We start from the raw sequence: 26065 nt of genomic DNA, 5'->3' as shown, positions 1-26065 counted from the left end.
TGATTCGATACAGTGGGCAAAGATGACGACGACAGATTTTAAACATGTAAGAGTTACACGCTTTGGGTTATAAAACTTTGGAAAAGGTCTAAGTCAATGTGACTCAAACGGATAAAAAAAAGAAAAAAGAAAAAGACTCTTTAAGATCTTTACAATATACTGCAGGTGTATTCTTACAGCAATTAAAATGAGTTAAGAAGTAATTATTAGTTTTTAAGTGCATGTTAGTTAAGCTTAATTTCGGACAGTGTGAGCTTTGGTTATACCTATATTTTTTTTTAAATTTGGAAATCTTATTTAATAGAAATACGATGCAAAGTTATTCATTTGGGCAACACATTTTTCTAGAATCTGTGTCCATAAAGCATATTTTTAAAAAAAATGTTTTCTAGTTATAAATCATTTTTAGTCTGTGCACAAACAGTACAAAAAAAACAAACATGTTGTGCCCCCTATTGAGTTTATCTACCAGTTAAGTATTTTAGAATACTTAAAATACTTGAAGCATACATTCTTCCAAATTGAAGAAATTAAGTCATTGTAATTCTTGAGTAATATTTATATTAATCATTTTTTTTCTATTGCAATGTCAGCAAAAAAAGAATGTATGATATAATGAAATAATCAGCAACAGAGAGCTTTCTGTTTTAGGTATTTTTTCGAGACAGAACTCATCCAGTTTCGCGATGAATTCTTTTGGGATGTAGTGACTAAAATCAGTATATTATGTAATATTTAAGGCCACAGAAATATTGGCTCTGATTGGCTCATTTTAGATCATCGAGAAGGTTAATGACCACTTCTGTGCTGTGGTGGAGCCGCTCTTCTCTTTGGTCTGAGGCACCCTGCCTGAAACCTAACACATAGCATCTGCCTGTTTTAGGTTTATTCTGTTACAATTAGGGGGGGGAAAATGCTTAGACATAATATGTGAAAAAAACAAGCTGGGGTGACCAGACATTTCTGCAGCTGTATAAAGCACGTAGCGTAGCTGTCGCTACGCACTGGAGAAAGCTAGATGAAAGGAGGCAAATTCATACAGGGGTAATTAAGTTAAGGAAATTAAATAGCTCACTAAGTATGTGGGGGGGAGGTTAACTGCTTTTGGCAGCTAGGCATCACATATTTGTTAAGCAGAAAACAACTGACTGGTTAACTCTGCAGATAGCCCGACTCATTAACCACCTAAAATTGTTTCTTATACCTAAGTTAGTATTTATTTTTCTACTTTTTTGCTCAAGTCTGTTATAGATCACATTATTATCACAGTAGGAATAACTGTTGCAAACTGAAGAAATCAAGTCATATTGCACCTTTTTTTTTTGCTGTAGTTAATTGGTCAGGCTATCTGCTGGGGTAGCTAGTCTGCAGTCAGCTGCGTAAGAGATGCAAACATTTTTAAAAGACCAAATGTTTCTTTTTTGCAAGATAGGCTGCGTATACGCTTTTGTTCAGCCAGCTGTGAGGCAGTGTGCTTCAGCACAGTGCGGTGCTACATAATAATAGACAACTAACCAAATGATTTGAAAAGTGGGGCATATCTTCATACCAGGAACAGGACCATGGCTAACACTGACAAAGCTTACAACACTAATCCATCTCTCCCTCTTGCAGGTATTAATGGTAAAGGTGTTCAACGGGTCAAACACGCACTTCTTTGTCACATATGGTCAGTAAACAGGAGGGGCGGCGGAGAGGGGGGGTCTGGACTTTGGCAGACTGCCTGAGCCGCTTGCAGTGGGTTACCCCACAAAGACAGTACAGCGAGCAGAAATGTGCTGCCTTTGTCTAACTCTCAATTCCCACAATCTGAGACGCACGATTTTCTGGCTGGAATGTGACAAAACGTATCCGAGCATCCAGCAGAAGTTTATTGCAACAAGTCGAAGAACAGCAGAGAAATATTTGCTGTGAACAATTTTGATCAAAATAGCTATGAAAACGGTCTGACTTGAATGTGGTTACCTGGTAACATCAAGGACAAACACAGGCTGGCCTCTCAAGATGCCACTGCGAGAAGAGAAAAAAAAACAAAACAAAAAAAAAACACCAAGCATCAGAGCGTTGGTGTGGTAAATGAAAAGAAATACCAAAGGGTATTCTTCTGATGGCCAAGAAATGCCTGCTCCATTTAGTTTAGAGTGGAATCTCTACCACGAATCACCCCTTTACTTTTACACTTAGTAAAAGGAAAGTAGCAACAGCTCTTTATTTACGTCTTCTTCTCCCACGACCTTGGTGAAGCTTCATTTATTCCCGTTAGCTCAACAGAAAGAAATTAGACGGTTCCAAACGTGACGCAGGAAAACGCACCAGACGAGCCTGGAAACAAGCCCACAGCACGAGTCACTAATATAGTGCTTCATTTTTAGAAAACTGTGTGTAAAACCCCTTGCTTTTAGAATCTCTCGCTCAGACTCGCCCCTTTCTCTAGCACCATAAACCGCCACCCGGCTAGTGAGAGAGAGTCCTTTCAATTGCCTCTGTGCGTTTTGTGTAGAACTGCAGTCATGGTACGTAAAATGCAAGCAGGTTGGCAGGGATTTAAACGTTTGCTTTCGAGCATGAATTTGCACCCAAACAATGTACTGCGCGTCAATTAACAGAGCCAGCGGGCAACATAGAAGAAGAAGAAGAAGAAGAAGAAAGAAAAAAACAGCAAAGGAGAAAAGACCTTGAGATGGTTGGTGGGCCTGTGGTGGGGTGAGAGGGGGCTTTTTGTGCGTTTGTTTTTGCGCCCACGCGTCTTGTGGCTGGAGTAGCGAGGGGAGGCAACGTCCTCTGTCTGAATTTTTCAGGCTGGTGATGCAAATGGAGACGATCCAAGTTCAGCAGATGAGGTCAGTCTCTAACTGAGGTGGTTTGTGTGTAAAATGATTGTATACATACGATGGCTGTAAAATGCAAAAACACAATTGCCCGTGGGTAAGTACATTATGTGAGTGCAACGCGTTTCAAAGTGGAGCTTCTAGGTACGTGATGGTATACGAGGGTGCGCAGAATGGATGCTTTTAAATGTGCATGTGTTCTATCAATGCGTGTGGACTGGATCTCATCGGCCCTTGCTGTAGCCGGGAAAGAACTGGTCGAGCAGAATCTGCAGCTTCTTGTTTTGGTTCATGACATAGTCTTTGCCCAGGTCGTGGCGGCAGGCGGGGCAGGTGTACACCGCTGCCCGAAACGACCGCTGCAGACAGGTCTGAGGACACAAGACGCCCGGGTGAGAAAGGGGAAAGGGGTTTTTTTTTTTTTTTTTTTTGCAGAAGTTACGTACGAATAACGTCCAGTAAAAAGGTGCACAGGGTGCATACCTTGCAGACGTTGTGCGAGCAGACGGTGGTGATGGGCTGGAAGGCCAGCTCCTGGCAGCAGACGCACATGAAGATCTGCTCCAGCTTTCGCAGGAAATTCTTTCGTGGGAATAAAATGTATTCAGGTTTACATTCCAGATATTGTTAGGAGCATCGGAGACAAGTCTTAGGAAGAAAGAATTACCAAATAACTGAGGCTTTCCCAAACCTTTGAGGTTCCCAACCCAAAAATATAACAATGACTTTCCTACTCCTTTACCTTCTCTGGCTGATGAAGAGCTTCCTATTTATCTACTAAGCACATCAAGTAAGAATTATTATTTTATTTTTTTTTTGTCTTTTTTGGCAACAATGGTTTTTTTGGCAATAAACCTTTTATAGCGGGCCTGTTTATTTTCCCTTAAATGGCGCCACTTTTGCAAAGACAATGCATTTGTGAACTGAAAAGCAGAGTTGCACCCATGCTAAACCCTCTTTGCACAATACCAGAAAGTCTATTCTGCTTCTTGATGTTGTTGGTTTGGCTGGATGATTTAAGTTTGAAGAGCAAATAATCATTAAATAACACTTAAACACTGGTAATTTAACAAGTTATTTATTAACAAACGGAGGCCGCAGTTGTGAAAGAAAAAAGAAATGTACACAACCACATCATCCTCCTCCTGCTGGTTGGTCACTAGCCTGGTCAAACACTGCTGTGGGACGGCACCTCTCTGAGCATGCTGCCCCACATCATCATACTGCCTCCACCAAAAGCTTTTGGCATTCTGTTGCAGTGACTGTGTATTTTTCTTACAACTGTGGCGCAATTTAGAGGGAAAACAAAGAAGAAAAAAACCCTGCTCAGTGCAAATTTTCTTACTTTTTGTGCTAAGTTAAGAAGTTTTTCTATTCGCATTCAATCGTTCTAACCACTAAGACACTAAAGAAAGCTTATATGTCAACCTTAATCCTCATTTAACCATGTCTTTGTTTTGAAATATCACAGTAATGCTGAGCTGTGTAACACCGACTTGCTCTCGCTCAAACATGCGAGGCGATGCCAGCTCTGGCTCCTGAAACAAACAACGTTAAAATGTTTTGGTTAGTTATACCGGTCCCTCTTTGATGTGCTCCATGGCTTCATCCCAGAGCTTCTTGTTGGCGGCGTCATCCTGGATCAGCTGCTGTTGCTGCTCGGTCAGCTGGAAGGTCTCCTCTATCTTGACGCGTTTAGGCGGCGGCGGCTCGGTTTCTGGTGACGGTTCTGGTAAAAACAGCGCAACGTTTAAGAAGCAGGAGCTAATTCTGCGAGAACAAAACACCTGATGCTGAAATAAAACAACGGAAGCGGAGTGTAATTGTAAGTATGGAGGTTCGTGGAGATATCAACGAGGCGTCTCGAAGAGGTTCCCAGCGATCGCGCTGCTCTCTCGCTCACCTGTCCACCTTTTCTGACCTGCTTTGAGCAACGTCGGTAAAAGCACCCACCAGTTTCTCCGGTTGTCTTCTGCTCTCCGTTACTTTGTGGCGCGTCCTCTTGCATCTGGGCTTCTGGGGGCTCATCCCCCTGCTCTTCCCCCTCCTCCTCGTCCTCCTCCTCCAGCCCTTCCTCCTCCTCCTCCTCTTTCGTTTTAATCTTGCGCCTCCGTGGCCTCCCCCTTCCAGGATAGTGCTTACCGCGACCGCCACGACCAGGCCTAGCACAAGCCTCCTTCTTTGTTTTGTTAGCCATGGCTGCCAAATAGCCTGGTGGGTACTGGAGGAAAAGACATTTAGCTTGTTCTCTGTTTGTTCTGTGCTGCTCATCAAACAAATTTTTGCTCTACATAAGAAGATAACCAAGTTTTCAAATGATTTCATTTATTGAGGGGGGAAAAAAGGGGAGGGAAAAAAACCCTATTCAAAACAACCTGATTTTATTTTAAAAAAGTAATTTTATTTTTAAAATTTAAGCCTGGCAAAAAAAAAAAAAATTACTTCAAGTCTATTAACTTTTTAAAATCAGAAATCTGGAGTTGCCTGCACATTTAACCTCATGTACTGCATAAAGCAGCAGCCTCACCTGAACCGAAAGGCCCAGTTTCTTTATCCTCTCCAGTCCTTCAGGGGTCCACGGAGCCGGCTCCAGGTCGTCTCGTCTCAGCAGATACCGCCACACCAAATAGCCACACTTTCCGATCTCTGGCCAGTACTTCACCACCTGCAGACCGCCGCAATACCACCCGTTGAACCCACAGGGGTGTTTGACAGCATTTGCAATTAAACTACACCACACACGCTTGAGCCTCAGTAGCAACGTCCCGTCGTTTTTAAGGCACGATTCCACAACGTACCTTGTAAATACCGTCGTAGCGGTTTCCTTCTTCCGGAGCGTATTTGCTGATGCGTCTACCTTTAGAGCTGCGTACCACTCTCACCGGTTTTCCAGCCCGCCAGTTTCTGGACTCGGCTCCGTCTTTGTCGTTCAGTGGCGCGTCACAGTTTAAGGCCAACGCCCTGGAAGTTAGTCAGGTTATTAAAAAAAACCTGACAAGTTATTAAGAGTACAATACATGTTGACAGTCATATTTTGGTGCTGTACCTATTCATGTGAGTCAGCGTTTGGTCAAAACTGTGCTCCCCGATGCGTTTGTTTCCTGAGAGGTCGCGACCCCCACTGCCAGTGTAGGTGAACTCGTCTCCCCGGTCCTGCCGCAGATGATCACACAGACACCGTCAAAGATGGAGCCAGTGAGACTTCACTGTGGTTCCCATGCCGCAGAACAAAAGCGGAGGCGGCAGTGAAACCCACCACTTCGTCCTCAAAGCCCCCGGCCAACACCAGCGAATAGGAGCCGTCGTTGCTGCGGCCGTGGATGCCGCCGACGTGCGGCCTGTGGACGCCTGCCTCGCTCACCTGAGGAACGAAGCGGACGTGAAGGGTGAAAAAAACAAAACAAACGACGATGGCTTCGTTTTTCTTATTTACAGCTTTTAAAAAGGCCAACCTGCACTCTGAATTTCCAGGTGGTTCCCACAGGAATGCCAGGAATAGGTCCGTAGTGGTTTGAGGGAACAATTGTGCATTCTTTAGTGCGCCCCACGCAGGCCATACCCTGCAATTATACCAATAAAAAGCGCTTTTCGACATAATCAAACAGTAAAACAGCGTTTTTTGGGTTTTTTTACATTCCACCTCAAAAGTTCCCTCACAACAGGGTGATTAAGTGCGCCTCAGTGGCAACATCACATTATGGGAAAGCTATTTATTTAAAAGTTGAAGAAAAAGTCTGAGTTTCAGAAGGTTTGCCTCCAGATTTAGCTGCTACAAATGAGTTTTAAAGTGTGACAACAATAAAATAAAAGTGGTTTATTTTAAGAGTTATAGAGACGCTAAAGTTTTAAAGTCAAGTATGAACACCGTGTGACTCAGCGCACTTAAATGTACCCGAGTGCATAAGGCGAGCTGGTTTCAATTAGCAATTAAAAAAAAAAAAAAAAAACACATTCTGGTAAAGAAGGGAGTTATTTTCCATTGGCTGTTCCAGGAAAATGGCTAAGTTGTGCCTAATGGCATTGTTCACATTACACCATGAAGAGGAGGCGTTTTCATGTCAGGATAGAGCCAGAAACTGAATACATGAGAAAAGTCTGGGGGGATTTCAAGAAACAGATGATCTGTTTGGAAAAAAAAAACTAGAGAAAATGACAACATTTATTTTTCTACTTCCTCAATTAAGAGTAATCCATTATTTGATAAATGTATATTTCCAATTTGGTCCTCAAGCACATTAAATCTGATAAAACGGGATGTTAACAAGTCAATTTGCTGTTTTTTTTTTATTATTATTTTATCTTATTCATAAATATTCAAATAATCTATAACTCTGTAATTCTAACAAATAACAGCAACATATTTATCTAATATTCCACCAGCATTCTGAACATTCAGTTTTAAAAATATACGACCCTTTTGCAGGTGATAGTGATTTATCCTTTTTGAACACGAAAATACATTTCCAGCTCTGCTTTTGTAGAATCCATGTGAGCGCAGAACGGTTACTTTGTGGGGTTTCATATTTTGGATGTTGCACAAATCATAAAACACAACAATGCAGATATTTGGTTCTGATTTAGGAGAGCGGCTCGTCTTAAGTTTGGCATCTGAACCAGATCTGCGTTCAGACCTACAGCTTCTGGAAGCCCAAACTTCCGTACTCAGGTTTTCAACCCATAATTAAAAGCAAATTCCATACTTGTCCAGATTTTCTGGAATCCTACAAAATGTGTCTGGTGGTTTGAGTCTAGAAAAAAAACTCCACAGTATAGTTGATAGTGAGGCGAATGTTCAGACCTTTCCTGAGGATTACAGAGCAGCTACCAGTCCACCAGTATCCTGCTCCCCTCTTGGCGCCCTAAGGTCTTACCTTTCCCCAGTCCCTGTGACTCTCAGTGGTAGCCGAAGGCATTTTGGCTTTCTTCTTGCTGGCTTTGAGTTTCTCACCTGCCTTAACAACTTCGCTGGTGTCATTTTTACAGGTTGGGCAGTACCTGGCAGAATAAAAGAAAATCACTGCCTGCTCCTTCTTCAATGCTTCACAGGTATGTAAAGAGTTCAAAAGGCCAACAGAGTAGCTCCTTAACCCTTGAGCAATAAATTATGTATACTGTGTAGCCTCCTTTTCTCTAATAAAGATATATATAAACTCTTAAAATGAATGAATTTTTAATGGCAATAGCATTAAATCACGGAAATCTTGAGGAAAAACAAAAACAACCTTCAATTTCAGTGAAGTATTCAGCAGGGGGGAAAAAAATCTCACATTAAGGAACAAATATTTAAGAAATCTGTGTCACAATTATTGTAAACTGCAACAATTTTTTTTTACAATAAATGTCACTAAAGCATTGCTGTAATTCACACTTCAAATATGTATTTTCCTCAGAGTGTCTAAGAAATCCAAATTAGTCCACCACTTCTTGTTTTGATGGGGAATAAAAAATGAGGCGTCAGCGTTTGATTACTCTGACACACTCTTCAGAAGAGGAAAGATAAGAGAACAACCAATCAAAGCTGTGTGTGTCGATGAGATCTATGTTAGATGATAAACAGCTACTTCCCCTAAATTGCTTACATCTACATTCAGACTCATCATTAATTCAAAACAACAGGAAATGTGACGGACAAGGTTGTGCGAGGACTCAAGTTTAACTCGCCACGTGAGGTGAAGACGGTAACAGAGGTTAAAAATATGTCTCTATTCAAAACTCACTGTTCAAAGGGAAGATGCAAAGCCTTAATAAAAACTATTTATCTAATAATTTTGCATAGATCTTTAGCAGGAGGGATAATATTTGTGGCGGGCTCTGTACATACTGATGTTCTGGGGCAGACACAGAAATTCAGAAATGTATCCATGTGAGATGTAAAAAAGGTGGACTTGTTTATAGGACAGTTAATGCAAGCCTTGGTAAAAAATAAATAAATAAATAAATAAATAAATAAATAAAATAAAATATATATATATAGCAAATTCAAAATTAAGAGAGAAATAAATAAGGAAAACATATGAACAGCTAATAAAGGCGCCAATAAATATGCAGGCATACATCAATTGTTGTGGATATGCGTCGACAAGGTCACTGCCTCATGTAAAAGAAAATTAATTAAGTATAAAACTTATAAATGAACAGACGTAGGGAAGATACTGGGGTGATAAAACTGGAATCTTAGGAATTTCTCAAATGACAGAGCAGCTAAAATTCGTTCATCTTTTATCTATTAACTGCAAATCCTGTTTCGGTCAAACTCTATAAAAAAAGAAATAATTTTAAGCATGTTTACTTGTTTTGATTTCTATTTTGATTCTCTATTAAAGCTTTGTATCAAAGCCAGAAAAACAGAAAGAATCTGGAGCTAAAGTGGTATTTCCATAATTATTTCTATTTATGCTTTTTTTTTTTTTTTTTTTACTTTCAACAAATGGCAAAACAGACATTCTGTTGCAATCTCAGTTATGTTTTGCAGAAATTCAATGTATGAAATTAACTGCAACCTGCAGGCGCATTACCCAATTATTTAAAATTGATTTTACCATCAACCACCTTTGAATTACTGCGTAAACACACTTCAGCCCACACCGAACTCCATTTAATCAGTCAAACGACCGAAGTGGCGCAAACTTGTAGCTAAACGTTGAGCGGCTCTCTCCGTCGCTCCCTCACCAGTCCTCGTCGTCTGGGATGGTGGCCAGCGGAGGGTTGAGGCAGTAGATGTGGAACGCCATGTTGCACTCGTCGCACAGCAGCTGCATGTGAGCGTCCTGCTTCCCGCCGCACACGCAGCAGGAGCAGAAGCGACACTCTGCGTCGGGGTCGGCCTTGCAGTGCTTGCACTCGGGTCCGCTCTTCCCTTGAGCCACAAACGAGATGGAATCGCAAATGTTCACATATTTTAGCGCTAGTGATAAACACGGCGTTTGCTAAATTACTGTACAAGAGTCGAACTTTTATATGCTGTGTCACATTACAACCACAAGCCTCGATGTATTTGACACAACACATAATTGTGAAGTGGAAGTAAAATACGTGGTTTTCTTTGTTTACACATGTAGTTCTGAAAATATCAAATGCATCCACGCCCCTTTTACTCAGACGCTCACAAAAATAACTCAAAAATCACTGCTTACAGATGCTCTTCATCCAATCTGATACATCCTGAGCTACTTTGAAGAAAAAAAGAAAGAAGTAAAGTATTGACTCATGGAGGTTAAATACAAATGCATGCAGCACTTTTAATTTTTTTTTTTATAGGAAACCTTGACAAAAACATAAACTGGTTCATCCACTTCACAATTACACACCACCAATCCCAACAAGATACCTTCAAGTTTGTGGTTATACCTGACAGAACAGCGGAAAAGTTCGAAGAGCGTGAATGCTACTGAAAGACTAGTTCATACGTTTAAACTGTCCGTCTGCGCTCGAGAGGGGACGAGCTCCCGGTTTCTCCACCTGGTAGATTTCATCCAAAAACTGAACTTTACAATCTCCGATCACATCTTCGGGACCGCTGTAGAGGAAGACAAGCCAGCGGCCAAGGTAGATAAATGGAAACATAACAGAGCAAAACGCAATCCAGCTAAAATCAAAGCAATCGATCTCAGGATGCGAGACGCTCACCCCAGGAGAATATTAACGCGGAGCTCCTTATTGGTGCGAGAGGTTTGATTTATGGCCACTATCTCTGCGTCGTACCAGAAGCCTCTTTCGTCTGGGGTCTCCATGTTGTAGTTGACCATCACCTGCAGCCCCACCTGGAGCTGGTCCCACCGCAGCAGGGTCCTGGCGCGGGGCCTCACGTCTACAGAGCGCATCTCTACGACGCCGTTCTCTGGATAGCTGCGAAACAGTGGAGGGACAGTTTCATATTTTTGGAATTTTCATGAATATCAACAAAAGTATGAGGAAAATTAAGCTGTTATAGTTAATTTCTTTGGGAACAACATGGAGCTGCAGTAATATGCAATTTCATTGTTTTTATTTTTTTTTAAATAATTTAAAATATGTATAAGTATTTCCCTCTATGTAATAATTTTTAACTAAATAGAGGGAAATAATAATATGTATTTTTTGGGGGGTTCAAAAGCTGAAAGATTTGGGAACCCCTGGGCTTGGGAACATATTAAACCTACCATATATCAGTTCATACTTGTTGAATACCTATTAATGTACTATAATTAAAAAAAAATTTTTTTTAGTGGATAGGGATCCAACATTGGCTCTAGCCCAGGTGTCCACATCCTTGCAAGTCCAAACCCTGGTGATCATTGACATCATTTCTGACAGAATTCAATAAATGACACATAAAGTCAATATTTTAAACAAATTAAATTAAAATGGCCTCGATGAAATACAACAATGTGTATTTTGCAGCAGCTTTATCCCTGAGCCTCCCTAAATGTAGTTGCAGCAGTAACTATTAGCAACAGCCAGCGAGAAAAGACAGTAATCACAGAGCGCCTCCTGTCGTCCTAATGGCTCAGGGCAACAAAGCACAGGACGAGGCAGAAACAAACGGACGTGAACGGCTCCTGTTCAACAGCGTAAAGCACGAAGTTAACGACAGATAAGAGATATGAACCGTCCTGTGGAGGACCATGCAAGCCCACGCTAGTCTGCAGAGTCGCATTCAAGGTCTTAAGAATGAAAGCTGTCCCTAGTAGGTGTGGATTTGAAAAAAAAAAAAAAAGAAGACATATATGATTATATTATATCATCAACTCAAACACATAGCACCCTACTGACTTGAATTAGCCTAAATGTTGTCAAAAAGCGCTTCAGTTACATCCATCTATTATTTCTAGTAGTGTTTCTGCAAAGTTCAATTAATTCAATGTATGACTTTGTGAGACATTTTAAAGATCATTAGGATTTAAATAAATTAAAACCTTATCATCTGAAATGTAAATCTCAGTTTTTATGTTTCATATTAAAAAAAATGTAATATTAGAAAAACATAGCCCGAGTAAACATGAGAAGTAGTTTTCAAATAACGATTCACTGCATATGTTTTGGTTTAATATCAGTTGCCACACAGGCCTGATTTTTGTCTGCGCTGCAGAATATAAAAATCATGGACACAGCATCTGTCTGGCAACATAAAGTAGGCAAAAAATAATAATAAGAAAATAAATAAATAAAGGTAGAGCTGCAGAAATAATTATTATGAGGTTTTAAAATTAATGTAGAGCGGTCAGGTAGCGGCGTAATGGTAAAAAAGAGAAATGCATCAGGGAGAGAGAAAAGAATAGGATGTAAATATTCTTTATTGCCCCACGGTGATTTAATTAATTCATATTTAAACTAAGGTGAAATAAATAAATACAAAAGGATATTGTATCAAGGAGCAACAAATCAAGCCACAATATAAAGGATTCATGAGGAAAAAGTCGCTGACCACAATGAGAGCCATTATCTGCCAATAGATAAAACACGAAGCAGTGAGGAACCTCCTAAATGGGCCTCATCTGGTGCTAAACTAAGCCTGGATTTTAACAAAAGAGCATTATACCAGTCAAATACGCAACGTCAAAAATTCATTCTCTCTAAGATCTTTGAGAGGACAATTATTTTTTTGCATTCACTTAGTAAATTAAATTACGATCTAAAAACTGCATTTCGCATTTACTCAGATCATCTGAATGGTAGCGAAAATAGATTTATGCGACAATAAAAGCAAAAACTGGAGAAACTGCTAAGGTGACAATATATTTTCACACCCCTGCAGCGCACCTCTTCTGAAAAGTTAATCCTTAAGAAAAAAGTCAATTATTACTTTTAAGACTTTTAAAGACCCAGCAGACACCATGGTCTACTACTTTATATACAAATCATCTTCTCCTTTAAATAGATAGATTTTACACATTCAGGACAGAGGAGGTCATTTTAGGTGGCAGAGTTAAAGCAACTTAAGGAAACATAGCTGAACTGTTGCTTGTTTTTTTTTTTTTTTATCACATACTGTAGTAGCAGCAGCAGGAAAAGAAAATAAATAAAAAATCCAAAGGATTTCACAACGGTTCTGCCAACTGTACAGCTATATTGTGCTTTGTTCTCGCCAGCAGGATATGACTGAGCTTGAGTCACCGACTATACAACTTGAACGGCGTTTCTGGGAAATGTCTCAGACGGCAGTAAAGGTGATGTGGCTCAAGATGACCAACAGCCAACACAATCAAACACACAGCAGTTGTGGAAGGGCCGAGTAAAACGCCCACGCAGATTCACTGCTTCTGTCAGATGGCGGTTCTGAGACATTTTGATCACACTTAGCTGGATAGAGAGCGCCGTTATGTTGTGCATTATGAGTTCACGTAAACTTTACAGACTTGGGGTTGGGGGGGGGAAGGAGTGGGGGGCTGCTGTGGAGCTTATTACTTTCAGCAGAGTCAGCTTGGCTTCTTAGTGGTACCAACTAACACCCTGCCACCCCTGCTGTTAATTCTTTGTGCAACCCTGCCTTTGCCAACAGAACTGCACTTAATCGCCTCTTACACCATTATACAGTCGGGGCATGCAGAGAGGGATCCGACCACTCCTCTGGGAACAACCTCCCCCCCCATCATTCAGAAACCTGGGTCCCGTCTTATGCTGCATTTTAGGTGTGACGTGGTCATGGAGGAAGTTTTATTTTGTGTCTGGTTAATCATTCTGGGTTATTATTATCCAACTGAAAGACCGAAGAATGCAACATGTTTCGTACTCTGGGAGAAGCCTCCGGATTTCTTTTATTTCCGGCGTTTCGAAAAAAAAAAAAAAGAAAAAAGAAAAAAAACGTATCGTGGTGGAGCGGCCAGTCCTCGACATGGCTGTCACAGGTTCGAGTCCCGGGCTGATGACATTTGCCGCATGTCTTCCCCCTCTCTCTCATTGCCCACTTTCCTATTTGATCACTCAAATAAAGGCCACTAAAGCCCATAAAGCCTTTAAAAAAAGAAAAAGAATGATGCCGTTAAAGGTTCCCAGGCTCTTCAGAAATGAAGAAGGCCCACAGCATTACAGCGTCTCCACCATACTTAGTAATAAGCATCCAAATGTCCATTTTTGGTTTGGGTATGGCACTCTCGCTGAAGAGACTTTTTTTTTTCAAGCAGCTTTAAACTGACTAATGATTACCAGCGGACACTGAAGAAGAGTTTTAGAAAGAGCGTACTCCCAGAAAGTGGAGGCCGGGGAATGGGGAACGGATTTGCTTTTTTAGGGCTAAAGGATTAACATGGTTTTTAGAGAAGTGGGTTAGGTTGAATAGCAGACACACAAACACACACACACACACAGACACATGAAAAAATTAAACAGGCGGAAAAAAAAAGAAGAAAAGAAAACACAGACATCCACTTTGAAGCACAATTGTACTCAGCATGAACAGAGGGACAACAGAGAGCAACACAGCACGAGGACAAGAGCCTGAGCTTAATGCCACACAAGCTCTCACCCAGGAATAAGCTATAAATACCAAATTAATTCATAGCCAAAACTGTTATCATATCTATACGTCTTGTATTTATATTAATCAAAATTGAAAGCATTTTTTTTTTCTTATCAATTCAAATTTAAAAAAATACTTTATTGATCCCAAAGGGGAAATTAAAGTGAGTGGAGTTGAATCAAAAGAATCAATAGCCACCAAACTAAAAATTATTCTGACCTATTTTAAGGATTTAACAGGCAAAAACATGACATAGCATAAATTAAACGCATAAAATTTAGCAATGTCACAAGGAGACATTCTGAAGAAAAATTGAGAACGAGCATTTGGTGTCATTAGCTGATTAAAACTTTATCAAATTTAAATGCAAAGTTTTCTTTTACTGGACATATTTCCAAAGGAGAGATTTGGATGGAGACAGAGAGAGGGAGAGAGAGAGAGAAAGAGAGAGAGAGAGAGAGAGAGAGAGAGAGAGAGAGAGAGAGAGAGGAGAATGGACTCCAGATGAGTCAACTTGGTATGTTACCAAACCACTGCAATAAAACAGACAATATCTGAACACAAAACCAGGAAGGTTAACCTCTGACTGATTGAGGTTCCTGTCGAACTAACCTCTAAATTTTCGTGTGGGTTCTTCAGTCAGACTCCAGAATTTAATTCTCGGCGGCAGAAAGAGCAAAGATTATAAAACATGGCAACAGAAGCTTACACAAATCAATTGGGCTTGTTTAAAAAAAATGTCATGCAGGCTTATTTTTGGTTCCGTACATTTAAAGGCAACCCACATCTGTAGCATCAGGGATTTGTCAGCAGTACGTCCATATTGTTTTCCGTTGACTCACATCGGCAGCGTCTCATGCCCCACGGCGCAGCACTGACCCTTTCTGAACCGTTTCAGAAAGTCCAGGATACTCTAACAGGCATTAATAATAAGCTGTTTCTAAGATTTGACAGCCGTTTGTGATTTTACAATCTGAGGATCATCTTCAGTAGAACTCCATTTTATCTCTGTAATGTCAGGATAAAGGCCTTCTGGTGAGAGTTACATTTCTGTAAAGTTATTTTTTCGAGGACATTAAATGAAAAGATAAATTTAATAAATAGAAAAATCTGTGCCACAGAGTCGCCTCAATGGAAAAGATCAACTCTCGCAAAACATTGCATGAGTTTTGATCATGTAAGGCTATAAAGATAATAGGCTTACATGATCACACAATGCATCAACATTTATACATTTTAAGGGTCTAACTTTTATGTTTTAGGTAATCTTACATCTCGTAATAAAATTACCCATTCTTTATTAGAGTTTGTATTAATGCAAATAATAATAATTTAATGGATGTAATAATTATGATTTTAATTCTTGGAGTTTATCATGAGAAAAAAAAATTATATTTCCAGCTAAAACTATACAGTAAGGTAGACTTTCTAAAGGTTATGTAACTCGCCTCTTCAGCTCCCGTCCCATATGACCTTCACACTTTGAGAGCGCCGATACTGAAGAGGATAGAGAGGTTCTGACGAGAGGCAGCATGCTATCTGGAGGGCAAACGCCGGTTTCTCTGAAGGATCTATTTTAAACAAATTTCCAGGACGGAAAACCCACATGGGTACAAATGTTTGGCTGCACAACCAAATCAACAACTCGGTCGTCCTGACTCATGTGTCCAGGAGCTTCTCGCACGGTTCAAGGTAACCTAACACTCAGACACGGCGGCTTCAGACAAACATTCGAAAAGCTTTCTAATAAATTCCAAAAGCCATGGAAAAGCACTTCTGTTCAGACCCGGAGAATAGCACGGGGAAAAGAAAACTATCATTTTGGAACATTTTGGTTAAGGCAGCTCCTGCCAAACGGCTTGGCAGATATTCACAGGAACTAGAGTGCAGCCCAGGGCTAAAGGGTGGAGGGCTGCTCTCTGATTGTTGCTCTCAAGTGCATTCCATGCAAGTGGTGTGTTGCAGCCGCAACAATACTTTCATTTGGCTAAAATGCGCCATAAACCATTCTTGGTCTTTAAACAGAGAAATACAGACGCACTAAGCTAATTATATTGAATGAATATTATATATATATATAATCTCACAACAACATTTGCTTCCATATATTCTCTATGCTGAATATGTTGCAACAAATAAATCCTACAAAAAGGGATCCAAGAGGAGGGCCAGGAAGAAAAATCTTAGTTCAAATAAACTAATAAAGTTCTAACGCTGCAACAAAAATCCTGCTTTCTCAGTTAAACTCTTAAACAAATTTTCACTCTACACACTCACCAGTCTCTGTTATTGTAGATCCTTGCTGATTGAAATCAAGAACCCGTTAAGGCGATAAAAGCATCTTCATTCAACAGATCCCTACCTTAAAACCACATTTAGCCTCAACAGATTACAAGCTCTCATATGAAGTGCACAGCTTTAGGATTGACTATTCTCCAAGATGACTTGTTGCAACAGGAAAGCGATGGTATTAAAATTACCCTCCAACACATTTTACACACCTAAACTACCTCATTAATCCAAGTTTGTTTGTTTTTTCCCCTGAGATATTTTTGCTGGAAAGTACCTGAATGTTGGAATGACAACATCAGCTATCATTAATCGACATTTTCTGTATCTCTGTCTTTCTTTTCTTTCAATGTGTCCGACATTCTTCGAGTTGTAAGATCTCACGTCATTAAAATCCGTGTCAGGTTTGTGCACTGAAAGTCCATCTGACCTGCAAAATATGGGGTCAGTGGATGACACTTAAAATTTAGCTGACGAATAAATATTACACACAGGTGGTTTTCTGCAACTGCAGTACAGCACACACTGATACTGTAAGCATCATTACTTGTCTACAAGTTTGGCCCCATGCAAAACAATAAAACTTTAACTATAAATCCTCCGTGCATGTTTTTGTATCACAGGGGGAGCTAAATTTCAGCATTATAATCAGCTTAATATTTCAAAACATTCCCATGTGTGGACATTTAAGAGCCAAACGGACATCTGGTATATCTCTTGAGAAGACAAACGCAAAGAAAAAAAAAAAAATGAAGAAAGTCAGTGTTTTATTCTTCAGTTCTAACCTTAGTCTGCAAACATGTTGCTGCTATAAACTAATTCATGCTCTCTCAGTAGATCCACTCTTATGGCTGCTCAATGCAATTACATATAATGTGGTGCATTTCGCTGCACGTGTTCAGTCTTGGTATGAATACAGCTGTTCCCCGAAGGCCTCAAAAATTTGTTCAAGAACATTTGGGCAAGGCAGGTTTTGTTTGGATAACACCATTCATTTACAGGGTGAACAAACATGGAGAACAAGGAGCCAGAACGGTCGAGGATAAGGTTTAAAGCACGGTAAGTTCATAAAATAATATCCAGCCAAGAGGCTCGAGAGCAGCAGCAGAGATCCACAACACACACAGGTGAATCCATCCGTCAGACGACTGTAACTTCTGCACTCAATAAATCTGGGCTTCACGGAAACTCTGCAAAAAGAATATTTAAAAAAACAGCCAAAAGAATGAATCTCGTGTGCAGTTTGCCATCAGCTCTGCAGAGAGCACAACGTGAAGCTAAATGCATATAAGTAAAAGCAGAGAAAAGTGGTCTCGCTCCCAGAGATGCAAGTGCAAAATGATGCAACAGGATGTTTAAGATCAAAGCGTACTCTTGCACTGCTTTTCACTGAGGCTCCCTCTCCAGTCTGGGTTTTAACTATTTTACAAAGAATAATGAACAAAATTTTAGTTTCCAGACATGCAAAGGCGGCAAACAACCTCCAGAGAACCTGTTGCTGTCACTGCAGTGAATAGTTTTCTATAAATATTTAATCAAGAGGGTAAAATATAGAAGCACGCTGGATTTTAAATTCTTTTTCTTCCGAAAAAGACTTTGAAAAACATCTGTCACTTTCTTTCATTTCACAATTATGTGCTAGTTTCTATACAGACGGGTGTGGTTTCAAAATCCTAAATATTTGGAAAAGGTTGAGAGGAATTGCACAACATAACCAAAATAAATTATTGTTTTTCACATTTGTTTCCATTACTTTCTGTACAAGGAATCTAGTTCATACGAAAAAAAAAAAAAAAAAATCTAACCATGCCAAAACATTTAAAGGCTGCGTGCACACGACACAGACGGCTCATCGGTTCCTAGGCACAGCAGAAAACAGATTCTCTCCCAACGTGAATTTGTGGCTCGTTATATTATGTGGAAATGCTGCCAAAACAACGGAGGTTCATCGGGAAGGTTTGGTTTGTTGCTCTCAGACAATGCAGGCAGGTGTTAGAGTGGTGCAAAAAGTGTTATGGTGTGAGAAGATCGTGCAGTTTTACCCACCCTTCTTTTTTTTTTTTTCCCCGTCGAGCGATCGAAGCGATGGGGAAAAAAAACCCCGTAAAAAAAAGATAAGCATATACCCTGAGAAAGCAAGAGCGTAGAAAGCTGCTACTAAACCGCAAGCTGAGAGTTGTTGAATAATTAGCATTTACTTATTGCTTCTTCAACTTTGTCCCATGAGTAACTGCAATAAGAAACTGTGACATTTAGGGATGTTTGGGTTTTGGACCTTTGTTCTCTATTAGCTTTCTCTAATACACTTGTCCCTATTGACCTGTTACAAAATAAAAATATCAAATTTCAGCCAAGAGCTTACACCGGTAAAGCTAAAATAAAAGAAATGAATACATTCTAATAATAAAGCTCGGGATTCAAAATGGCTTGGATTTGAGGATCGTTTCCGAAGGACCACTTCTGTCCAAATGCCAACAGTACAACGACAAACTCAATGGAAAATTAAGCCTACATTAAAAAAAAAAAAAAAAGAAACTACAACAAGTGATGGGCACACAACCCATGATATAATTACTATGGAATAACAACCTCTGGCAGAAACGCATTCGCGCCCCAGACAGTCGGAGAGAGCGAGGAGGCAACGTCTCACCGGTCTCATGTTCACAGCAATTACAGACAAAGCTGAAGGAGGCAAGCGAAGAAGTAATGCTCCTGAGAACTAGGGGTTTCCATGGAAACATCGGCTTCTGAATGAAGTCGCTGGAAAAAGGGGGAATGCGAGAGAGTTCAAATTATTGCAGCATCAACAACACAAACCCATGTTCTCCATCCTTCAGGCCGGCAGGAAAAATAACATCTACCTGCAATTCCAATAAGAGCCGTCGTTACCAATTCCATCTCCCACAAAAGGCCAAAGCAATTTACGCAATGTAGAAACCGGATACTTACATGCACTGTATGGAAAGACACATGACTGTTTTTTCAACCGTCTTAATTTAAATCCGATTCAACTTTTCATGTTTTTAATCAGCTAAGATTACCAAAATTGTTTCTATTTGCTAATTCTTAGAATAACAAGAAAATAATTTTGGATTGACTTGGACAGACACTTGAAACTCATTTTCATTGCATTTAGCTATATCCTAAACTACTTTCAGTTTTGAAATCTGAACGCAAATTATCCTTGGATACATTGAACAAACACCCACTTCCTTCATATGACATCATTAAAGTTACCTGGGCAAATCTTTAAAAAAATAAAATAAAAAAAATGAGTGCTGCTGTCAGTTAATAGGACCCACCCTCCATTTTTTTTTTTTTTTTTTTTTTAGGGTGCCGGCAATCAGGTACCCAAATGTACCCAAACTAATAAATTTGTACAATCACATCCAAATATATGCCTAATGTTGTTAATTTGAATATTATTTAAGTCTTTCCTTTGCATTTGCTACTTCTAACTAACAATCTCTGCTCAAGAACAAGCCACATTTTGAAAACCGCATCACACACTTCCTCTCTGTCCTTTTAAAAGATGACCGAGAAAGTGCGGCAGTAACAGTTGTCTGTAACTGCATGAAGACACAGAGCGCTCACCTTTGTTTCTTCCAAAATGTATATTTGCTAGAAACTAGCCAACCAGCAGCTGTCCAGTTGTGCACAAAAATGTCACAAAAGAAAGTGCGTTACTTCCACAGAGCAGGAGAGCAGCATATTAAGCCATTACTTACTCTTCATATTTAATGTGGTAAGCTATGTCCTCTTCTTTCTCCTTGGTGTCTGTGGTAGAGTCTTTCTGAGAGGTGGAGGCTCCGTTACTTTCAGAGTTTAACACAGGGTTATTCCTGTTATTGTCCGTGGTTTGACCTTGTCCATGGGCCTGTGCCTGCTCAGCCTCCAGCTTCCCGTTTGTCCTTTTTGGGGGCCGGCCCACCTTTCCCTTAGTGGGCGTTATCTGTCCTTTGGGTGAAAGTGTCACATTTTCGATGCAGGCCTCAAACCAGGCGCCGATGCTTACGTCCCTACAGTCCACCAGCTCGTTAATCTGAAAGAGAAAGAAAAAAAAAAAACGCAAAAATGACTGGTCTTGACTCATGTCCAGCACATCCTCTGTTAAATGTTACAAATATTCACCTACTTTGGGCACTCAATAAAAACAGTTAATAGCGTACAACCAAAACCGTATTTTTGAGACAAATATCAAATCAGTCATAACACTTTGCTTCCCTTTTTCTTGGTTTTAACAGCTCAAATTCCCTCAGAAACGCACCAATCAGAGCCAACTTCACATAACCAACAGCTTTCACAATATTTTTTCTAGCCTTCCTACCTTGAACAATCATTAACCATTTATTTTAGAAGCAGAGGTGAAGTCACACCGTGTGAAACAAGGTTTCACTTTCATTTGAAGCGAAGACAAGCCGACATTTTAAGCAGCCTTACACTTCTTACACTTTAGCATTAGAAATTGAAAACAGTCTCTCTGTGTATTCCCAACAGAACGTATAACCAAACTTTAACCTGGAAATTAAAAGAGAGAGAAAGGCTGCCAGCATTTCCAAATCCAGCATCTTCGATGACAGACGGAAAGTTCAAAATTATAGCTAAAATATTGTTTAGATTCATATTGGCAGATATAATCATTTACAGCTGAACATTATAAAGGACAGTGTTGTATTATTTTCACATCTTCACTAACAGTTTTGACACGTTAGTCCCCAACATTATAATAACTAAGAATCTTGGGTTAACATTTGCCATGTATGTTACAGTCAACTGGTTTCAGGTATCCAACGATACAAAAAAAAATACTTTTTTGATTTAAGATTGTCCTTTTTTATTATTCAGGCTTGCAAAGATTTCATAAGCGGTCTTAAAACCCCCACTATCCGTGAAGTACTCTTTTTTTCTGAAGTATGAGAAATTGACATCTATGGATGATGCCGTTTCCAATTGGTCTTCAGATCCAGCCTGCAGTCTCTGTAGTAGGCTGGATGAACGCCAAGAAACCAAAAAAGAGCATCTTCAAAATGCACCGTTTTTTTTGTTAACTTTTTGGAAATTGCTACATTATCCTTAGATTCTAACAGAAAAAAAATTCAAGATTCCAAAACTATTCACTTTTATTATTTTTATGAGCAAACTCACCTTGTACAAGCCAATCCCTGGGTTGACTAATGTGCTCCGGCTGGATGTGGGTGGCTGAGTGTCCTGTGCTGGACTGGAGGACCTGAAGCCATTTTTGGTACTAGCAGCGACGGTTTCTGGCTTGGTTTCATTTACAGTGGCACGGTCGCCTTCGTTCTTATTGTCCGTGTCGGATGAGGTCTCCACCTCTGCGGAGGAGACCGGAGCTCGGAGGTTTTCAGGCTTCGAGTCAGGCAGAGGAGCTGAGCTACTGGCGACACCCGACGCGTCCTTGGTGGCGGGACTGTCTGGGGGGTCGGTCTGAGATCGGATCAGCAGCTGGACGATGTCGTTGAGACCCACGTTGTAGTCGAAAAGTGTCAGACCGTCTTCCATCTAAACAAGAGCAAAAGAAAAGGAAAAAGTCGTAGTAATTCATGAAAAGACACCAATATGATACGACAATGTAAATGCTGTTTTTACTAAATAAGTACTGCCTATATTAGAGCTTAAAAAAAAAAGAAAAAAAAAAAGATGGTGCCCTTGTAATATTTATGCTGAAATGCTGCAAATGTATGCATAACCTTTCTTTTACATGTGTCAAATATCCTTAATCTAATGGGCTCAAATCCCAATAAACCCTTTGCTATAACAAATTAACCCTCATGTGCTGGCAATTACCCTTAGACTAACCACAAGGCTATTTATGAAACCGAACATTAAAAGCACCTGGCAGCGAACATAAAAGCAAAGCCAGAGAACGAGGCTCTTGATGATAGGGGCAGCGTAAACAGCAGAGGAGAACAATCTGCTCCATATCTTTGGGAGAATTTTGTTCAAATGTGAATCTAGATATTTTGAAATTCCAGAGCAGTAAAAAAAAATAAATCAAAATTATTATTGTTGGAGACTATGCAGTGAATGTAAACCTAATCATTTTCAGTGATTTTTTTTTTTTGGGGGGGGGGGGGACTACCCGGTAACCACCGCTTTTAGGAGAATCCTGAAAAAACAAACAAACATGGAATGCATTGAAGGGAGAAGTTAAGCTCAAAATGTTTGTTTTGGTAAAATGAAAGCAAACCTCAAGCACTTTTAAACATAAATACATATTTAGAATGATGGTAATGGCAAGCGGGAAAGCCATTCTCAAAAATAGTGGAGGTAGAAAAAGGTCTTCTGATAACACAACAGAACAAACTTTCCTCAAGAATTTCACTAAAACAGCATAAACCGATACTGATGACAACTGGAATTTGTTACATTGTGTAGCACTGTTGATTTATTTATTTATTTATATTAACAATACAGTTTGAGACTTATCTTGTTGAATTTTCTTAACTTTGTAAAAATATCAGACTGTAAAGCAAAATTTAGAAACACATCAGTTTCATAGGGCCCTTGGTTTAGGCAGACTGTGCTGGTTTCAACACCAGGTTTATGTGTACTGCAACTTTGGGTGTTTAATATTATGGTATACTGTCCTGTTGCAGTTTTATTTTAGTTTATTTATTTTGTTTAATCTTACATATAAAGAAAAGCACTTCTTTTGTCAAGGCATAAAAATAATCAGGTTGGCTAAACAGTACGAGTTTACATTCTGTAATTATTATTATTATTATTATTAAACTCTTCCCAACATGTTCCAGATTTTTGGTCTTATCTTGAACTCAGCGTTGGATTTTTGAACATGAAGCAACGGCTTGGCTGATTTTTTTTTTCTCCCCACCCCCCCCATGCGTTCTCCACAGTGACTTCATTTCCAGCAGCGAGATCAGGCCCCCGCTGCAACGCGTTTTTACTTCACTCTCCTCACAATCAGCCTCAAAACAAAGAGCCCCAAACACACAAGAGGAGAAATTGCACGAATAAATACATACACAAATAGATAATGTCACTTTAGGCAGAAATGGGTCATTTTCATATGCTTCATAATTTAACAGCAAAACAGTTTGATTATAGCCTCTCAACTGAACGTAAAGCGATTACAAACGCAAAACGGGAGGACGTGTCCGTAAACAGGGGAAACACTACGCCACTATACGCCAAGTAGAGAAGAGCAGCATACACATGCCTTTGTGTGCATGCGCTGGTGCCGTTTAGGAACAAGTTGATCACAAGTCTACGTTAACATCTGTTCCCTCGTGTTTGAAAAACTGTTGGCCGACGCTCAGGTAGAGATTATACGACAGAATGAACCAAAGTCTGCTCAGCGTGAAGGAAAACGCTGAGCTTTTTTTTTTTTTACGACCGACGGCTCTGCTGCTGCCCTGTTTGTGTTTATCTGAACTGTCCCACGGAAACAGGCGCCAGATCGCTGCTGCAGTCTACGGGTTCTTTCTGCGTGCAAAAAAATAAAAAATAAATAAATAAGAGATATGTACGCATGAATTACAGTGATAGGATGTGTAGCTGGGGGACAGAAATGACTTGGTTGCTATGACGACCGAAAGAGAGCACCCCACATTCACAATCACACGCGCGCACGCACGCACGCACGCACACACACACACAGCTTCATCCGCCACCCCACTTTAAGTCTGAGCATATGCAATCCAGAACCCACCAACACAATCAACATCAACATGACCCTTTCAGGGGAGGATCCAGAGGATTTGCTGTTAGCTGTGCTGTTTAATACGGCCTCTGCTTTTAGAATCTAGCGTACAGTGGAAACCTCAACCCGTTGCACATATCAGCAATTCATTTTACCCCGATAAAGCCATTGTGCTGGGGAGAGAAGCATGGCCGCCACCCCTCGCTCGCTCTCCCCAACGCTCTTCTTCGTTGTTTGACAATGGGGAAGGGAGAGGTTGGAGGTGTAGGAGGAAAGCACGATTTCCCCCCATCCTTCTCGGTTTTTAATAGCCTCATGAAATTTAGATCAGAGGAGCAGCCGTGCAAACAGAGCCAAACACTTACTTTGCGCCTATCTGTCCTTTGCATGGTGGTCTGCCTCGGCTCTCTTTTGTCTGGCTCTGACTTTGTCTAACCCTCAGATTTTGGTGTAGTGACGCCATTGTTTTTTTGTTTTTTTTTGGTGTGAGCTTTAAGAGAAGAAAGGTAAACAAAACAAACTGGGAGCGTCCTGAGCAGATAATGAGCCTGCTGGCAGAACCTGCCGCAGAGAGACTGGCTCGCTCGTTGATGAGTTCATGTTATTCAGAATAGAGACTCGCACAGACAGAATTTCAGAACAAGCACACAGCAGAATTGCACTGCACCAAACACAAATGGCTTGGCTGTTTTCTGGGTTGTTGTTTTTTTTTGTGCAGGCGCTCTTCACAGCAGCTTCATTTCCAGCAGCGTGATCAGACTCCTGCTGCAAGGTGTTTTTGACTTCAGCCTCTTCGGAATCAGCCTCGAAACAAAGAACAACAAACTAAAAAGGAAAAAAAAATGTTAGGAGAAACCGTGCACATTGAAACAGAATGTTGTTGCAGCCAGAAACGTGGCAATTTCACCCTCATTTGCAACTTCATTTAAAGAGCACGATGCCTCTCGTGGGTCGGCAGACTCGACGGCTTGGAGGTGTCTGAGCAAAATAAACGCCACTTGAAAGTCAAACCGAATTAACACCTCTTCACAATCTGAACACTCCTGCTGAATTTTCACAGGTCGAAACAGACGAAACACCCATGGAAGCAAGATCCAAAGAAAGAGGGCATGAAACGATTCAAACCAGCTGGACTATTTTCACCTTTGCCTTGCTACAACAACAATCATCAACATGTGACTTTATGTGCCTTAGGAAGTTATCCGACTAGCGAACAGGGCGCTCAAGTGTGACAATGAGTACTGCAATTAATTATTAATTTAGTAATCGATTGTTCTATTGATTATTCGGACAATGGATTCATCACATTTAAGAAACTGGCATACTGTGCAGATTTTTCTATATTTCTTTAGACATTACATTAATGATACAGATAACCAAATAATTAAATTCCTTTCTCACAAAGAAAATAAACAATTTATTGTCTCAACTGCAATAATACAGCATTCCTTCAGTGAATTTCAACCAGGTGAAGCTAAAACTATCGTTAGTTTTGAGTAAAACGTATTTACAGACAAAGGTGTTTTTATCTCAAATGTAAAATGCATATAATTTATATACTACAGCTTTGGATTAATTACTGTTGTTTTTGCACCAAATATTCTTTTTTGAATCTCTGTACACCAGATAACAATGAATCGATTATCATATTAGTTGACGATTATTTATATAATCGATTCGTAACAATGAATATGATTAATCGGTTGAGGACTAGTGACAACTATCATTTAATGTACTATATAATGAACAGGGAAAACATAAGAAAATCATAAGAAATTCTACTTCCAGGCATCTTGAAGAAGAAGCAATGATCAGATCAGACATAAAAACTTA

At 40.1% G+C, this 26065-nt stretch overlaps 1 protein-coding gene across 1 annotated transcript in view; it reads right to left on the bottom strand.

Annotated features, from left to right (window-relative positions):
- Positions 1–377: 377 nt before the first annotated feature.
- uhrf2 (ubiquitin like with PHD and ring finger domains 2) overlaps positions 378–26065 on the bottom strand; it is a 32378-nt gene continuing 6690 nt past the window's right edge. Inside the window, exons 2-16 of the mRNA XM_015027537.1 lie at positions 21697–22071; positions 20280–20593; positions 10455–10673; positions 10235–10344; positions 9498–9684; positions 7700–7823; positions 6281–6388; positions 6085–6189; positions 5875–5981; positions 5627–5789; positions 5356–5493; positions 4782–5049; positions 4406–4557; positions 3312–3410; positions 378–3199 (exon numbers count right to left, since the gene is read on the bottom strand). Coding sequence (XP_014883023.1) covers positions 3053–3199; positions 3312–3410; positions 4406–4557; positions 4782–5049; positions 5356–5493; positions 5627–5789; positions 5875–5981; positions 6085–6189; positions 6281–6388; positions 7700–7823; positions 9498–9684; positions 10235–10344; positions 10455–10673; positions 20280–20593; positions 21697–22071 — 2616 coding nt within the window. The 3' untranslated portion in view covers positions 378–3052. The remainder of the gene's footprint in view (positions 3200–3311; positions 3411–4405; positions 4558–4781; positions 5050–5355; positions 5494–5626; positions 5790–5874; positions 5982–6084; positions 6190–6280; positions 6389–7699; positions 7824–9497; positions 9685–10234; positions 10345–10454; positions 10674–20279; positions 20594–21696; positions 22072–26065) is intronic.

The sequence above is a fragment of the Poecilia latipinna genome, unplaced genomic scaffold, assembly GCF_001443285.1.
Source record: "Poecilia latipinna isolate Pla-1442-1.1 unplaced genomic scaffold, P_latipinna-1.0 Scaffold103, whole genome shotgun sequence".
In the NCBI taxonomy this organism is placed as follows: domain Eukaryota; kingdom Metazoa; phylum Chordata; class Actinopteri; order Cyprinodontiformes; family Poeciliidae; genus Poecilia; species Poecilia latipinna.
The sequence above is the reverse complement of the archived record's forward strand: the minus strand, read 5'-3'. Positions and strand labels throughout refer to the sequence as shown.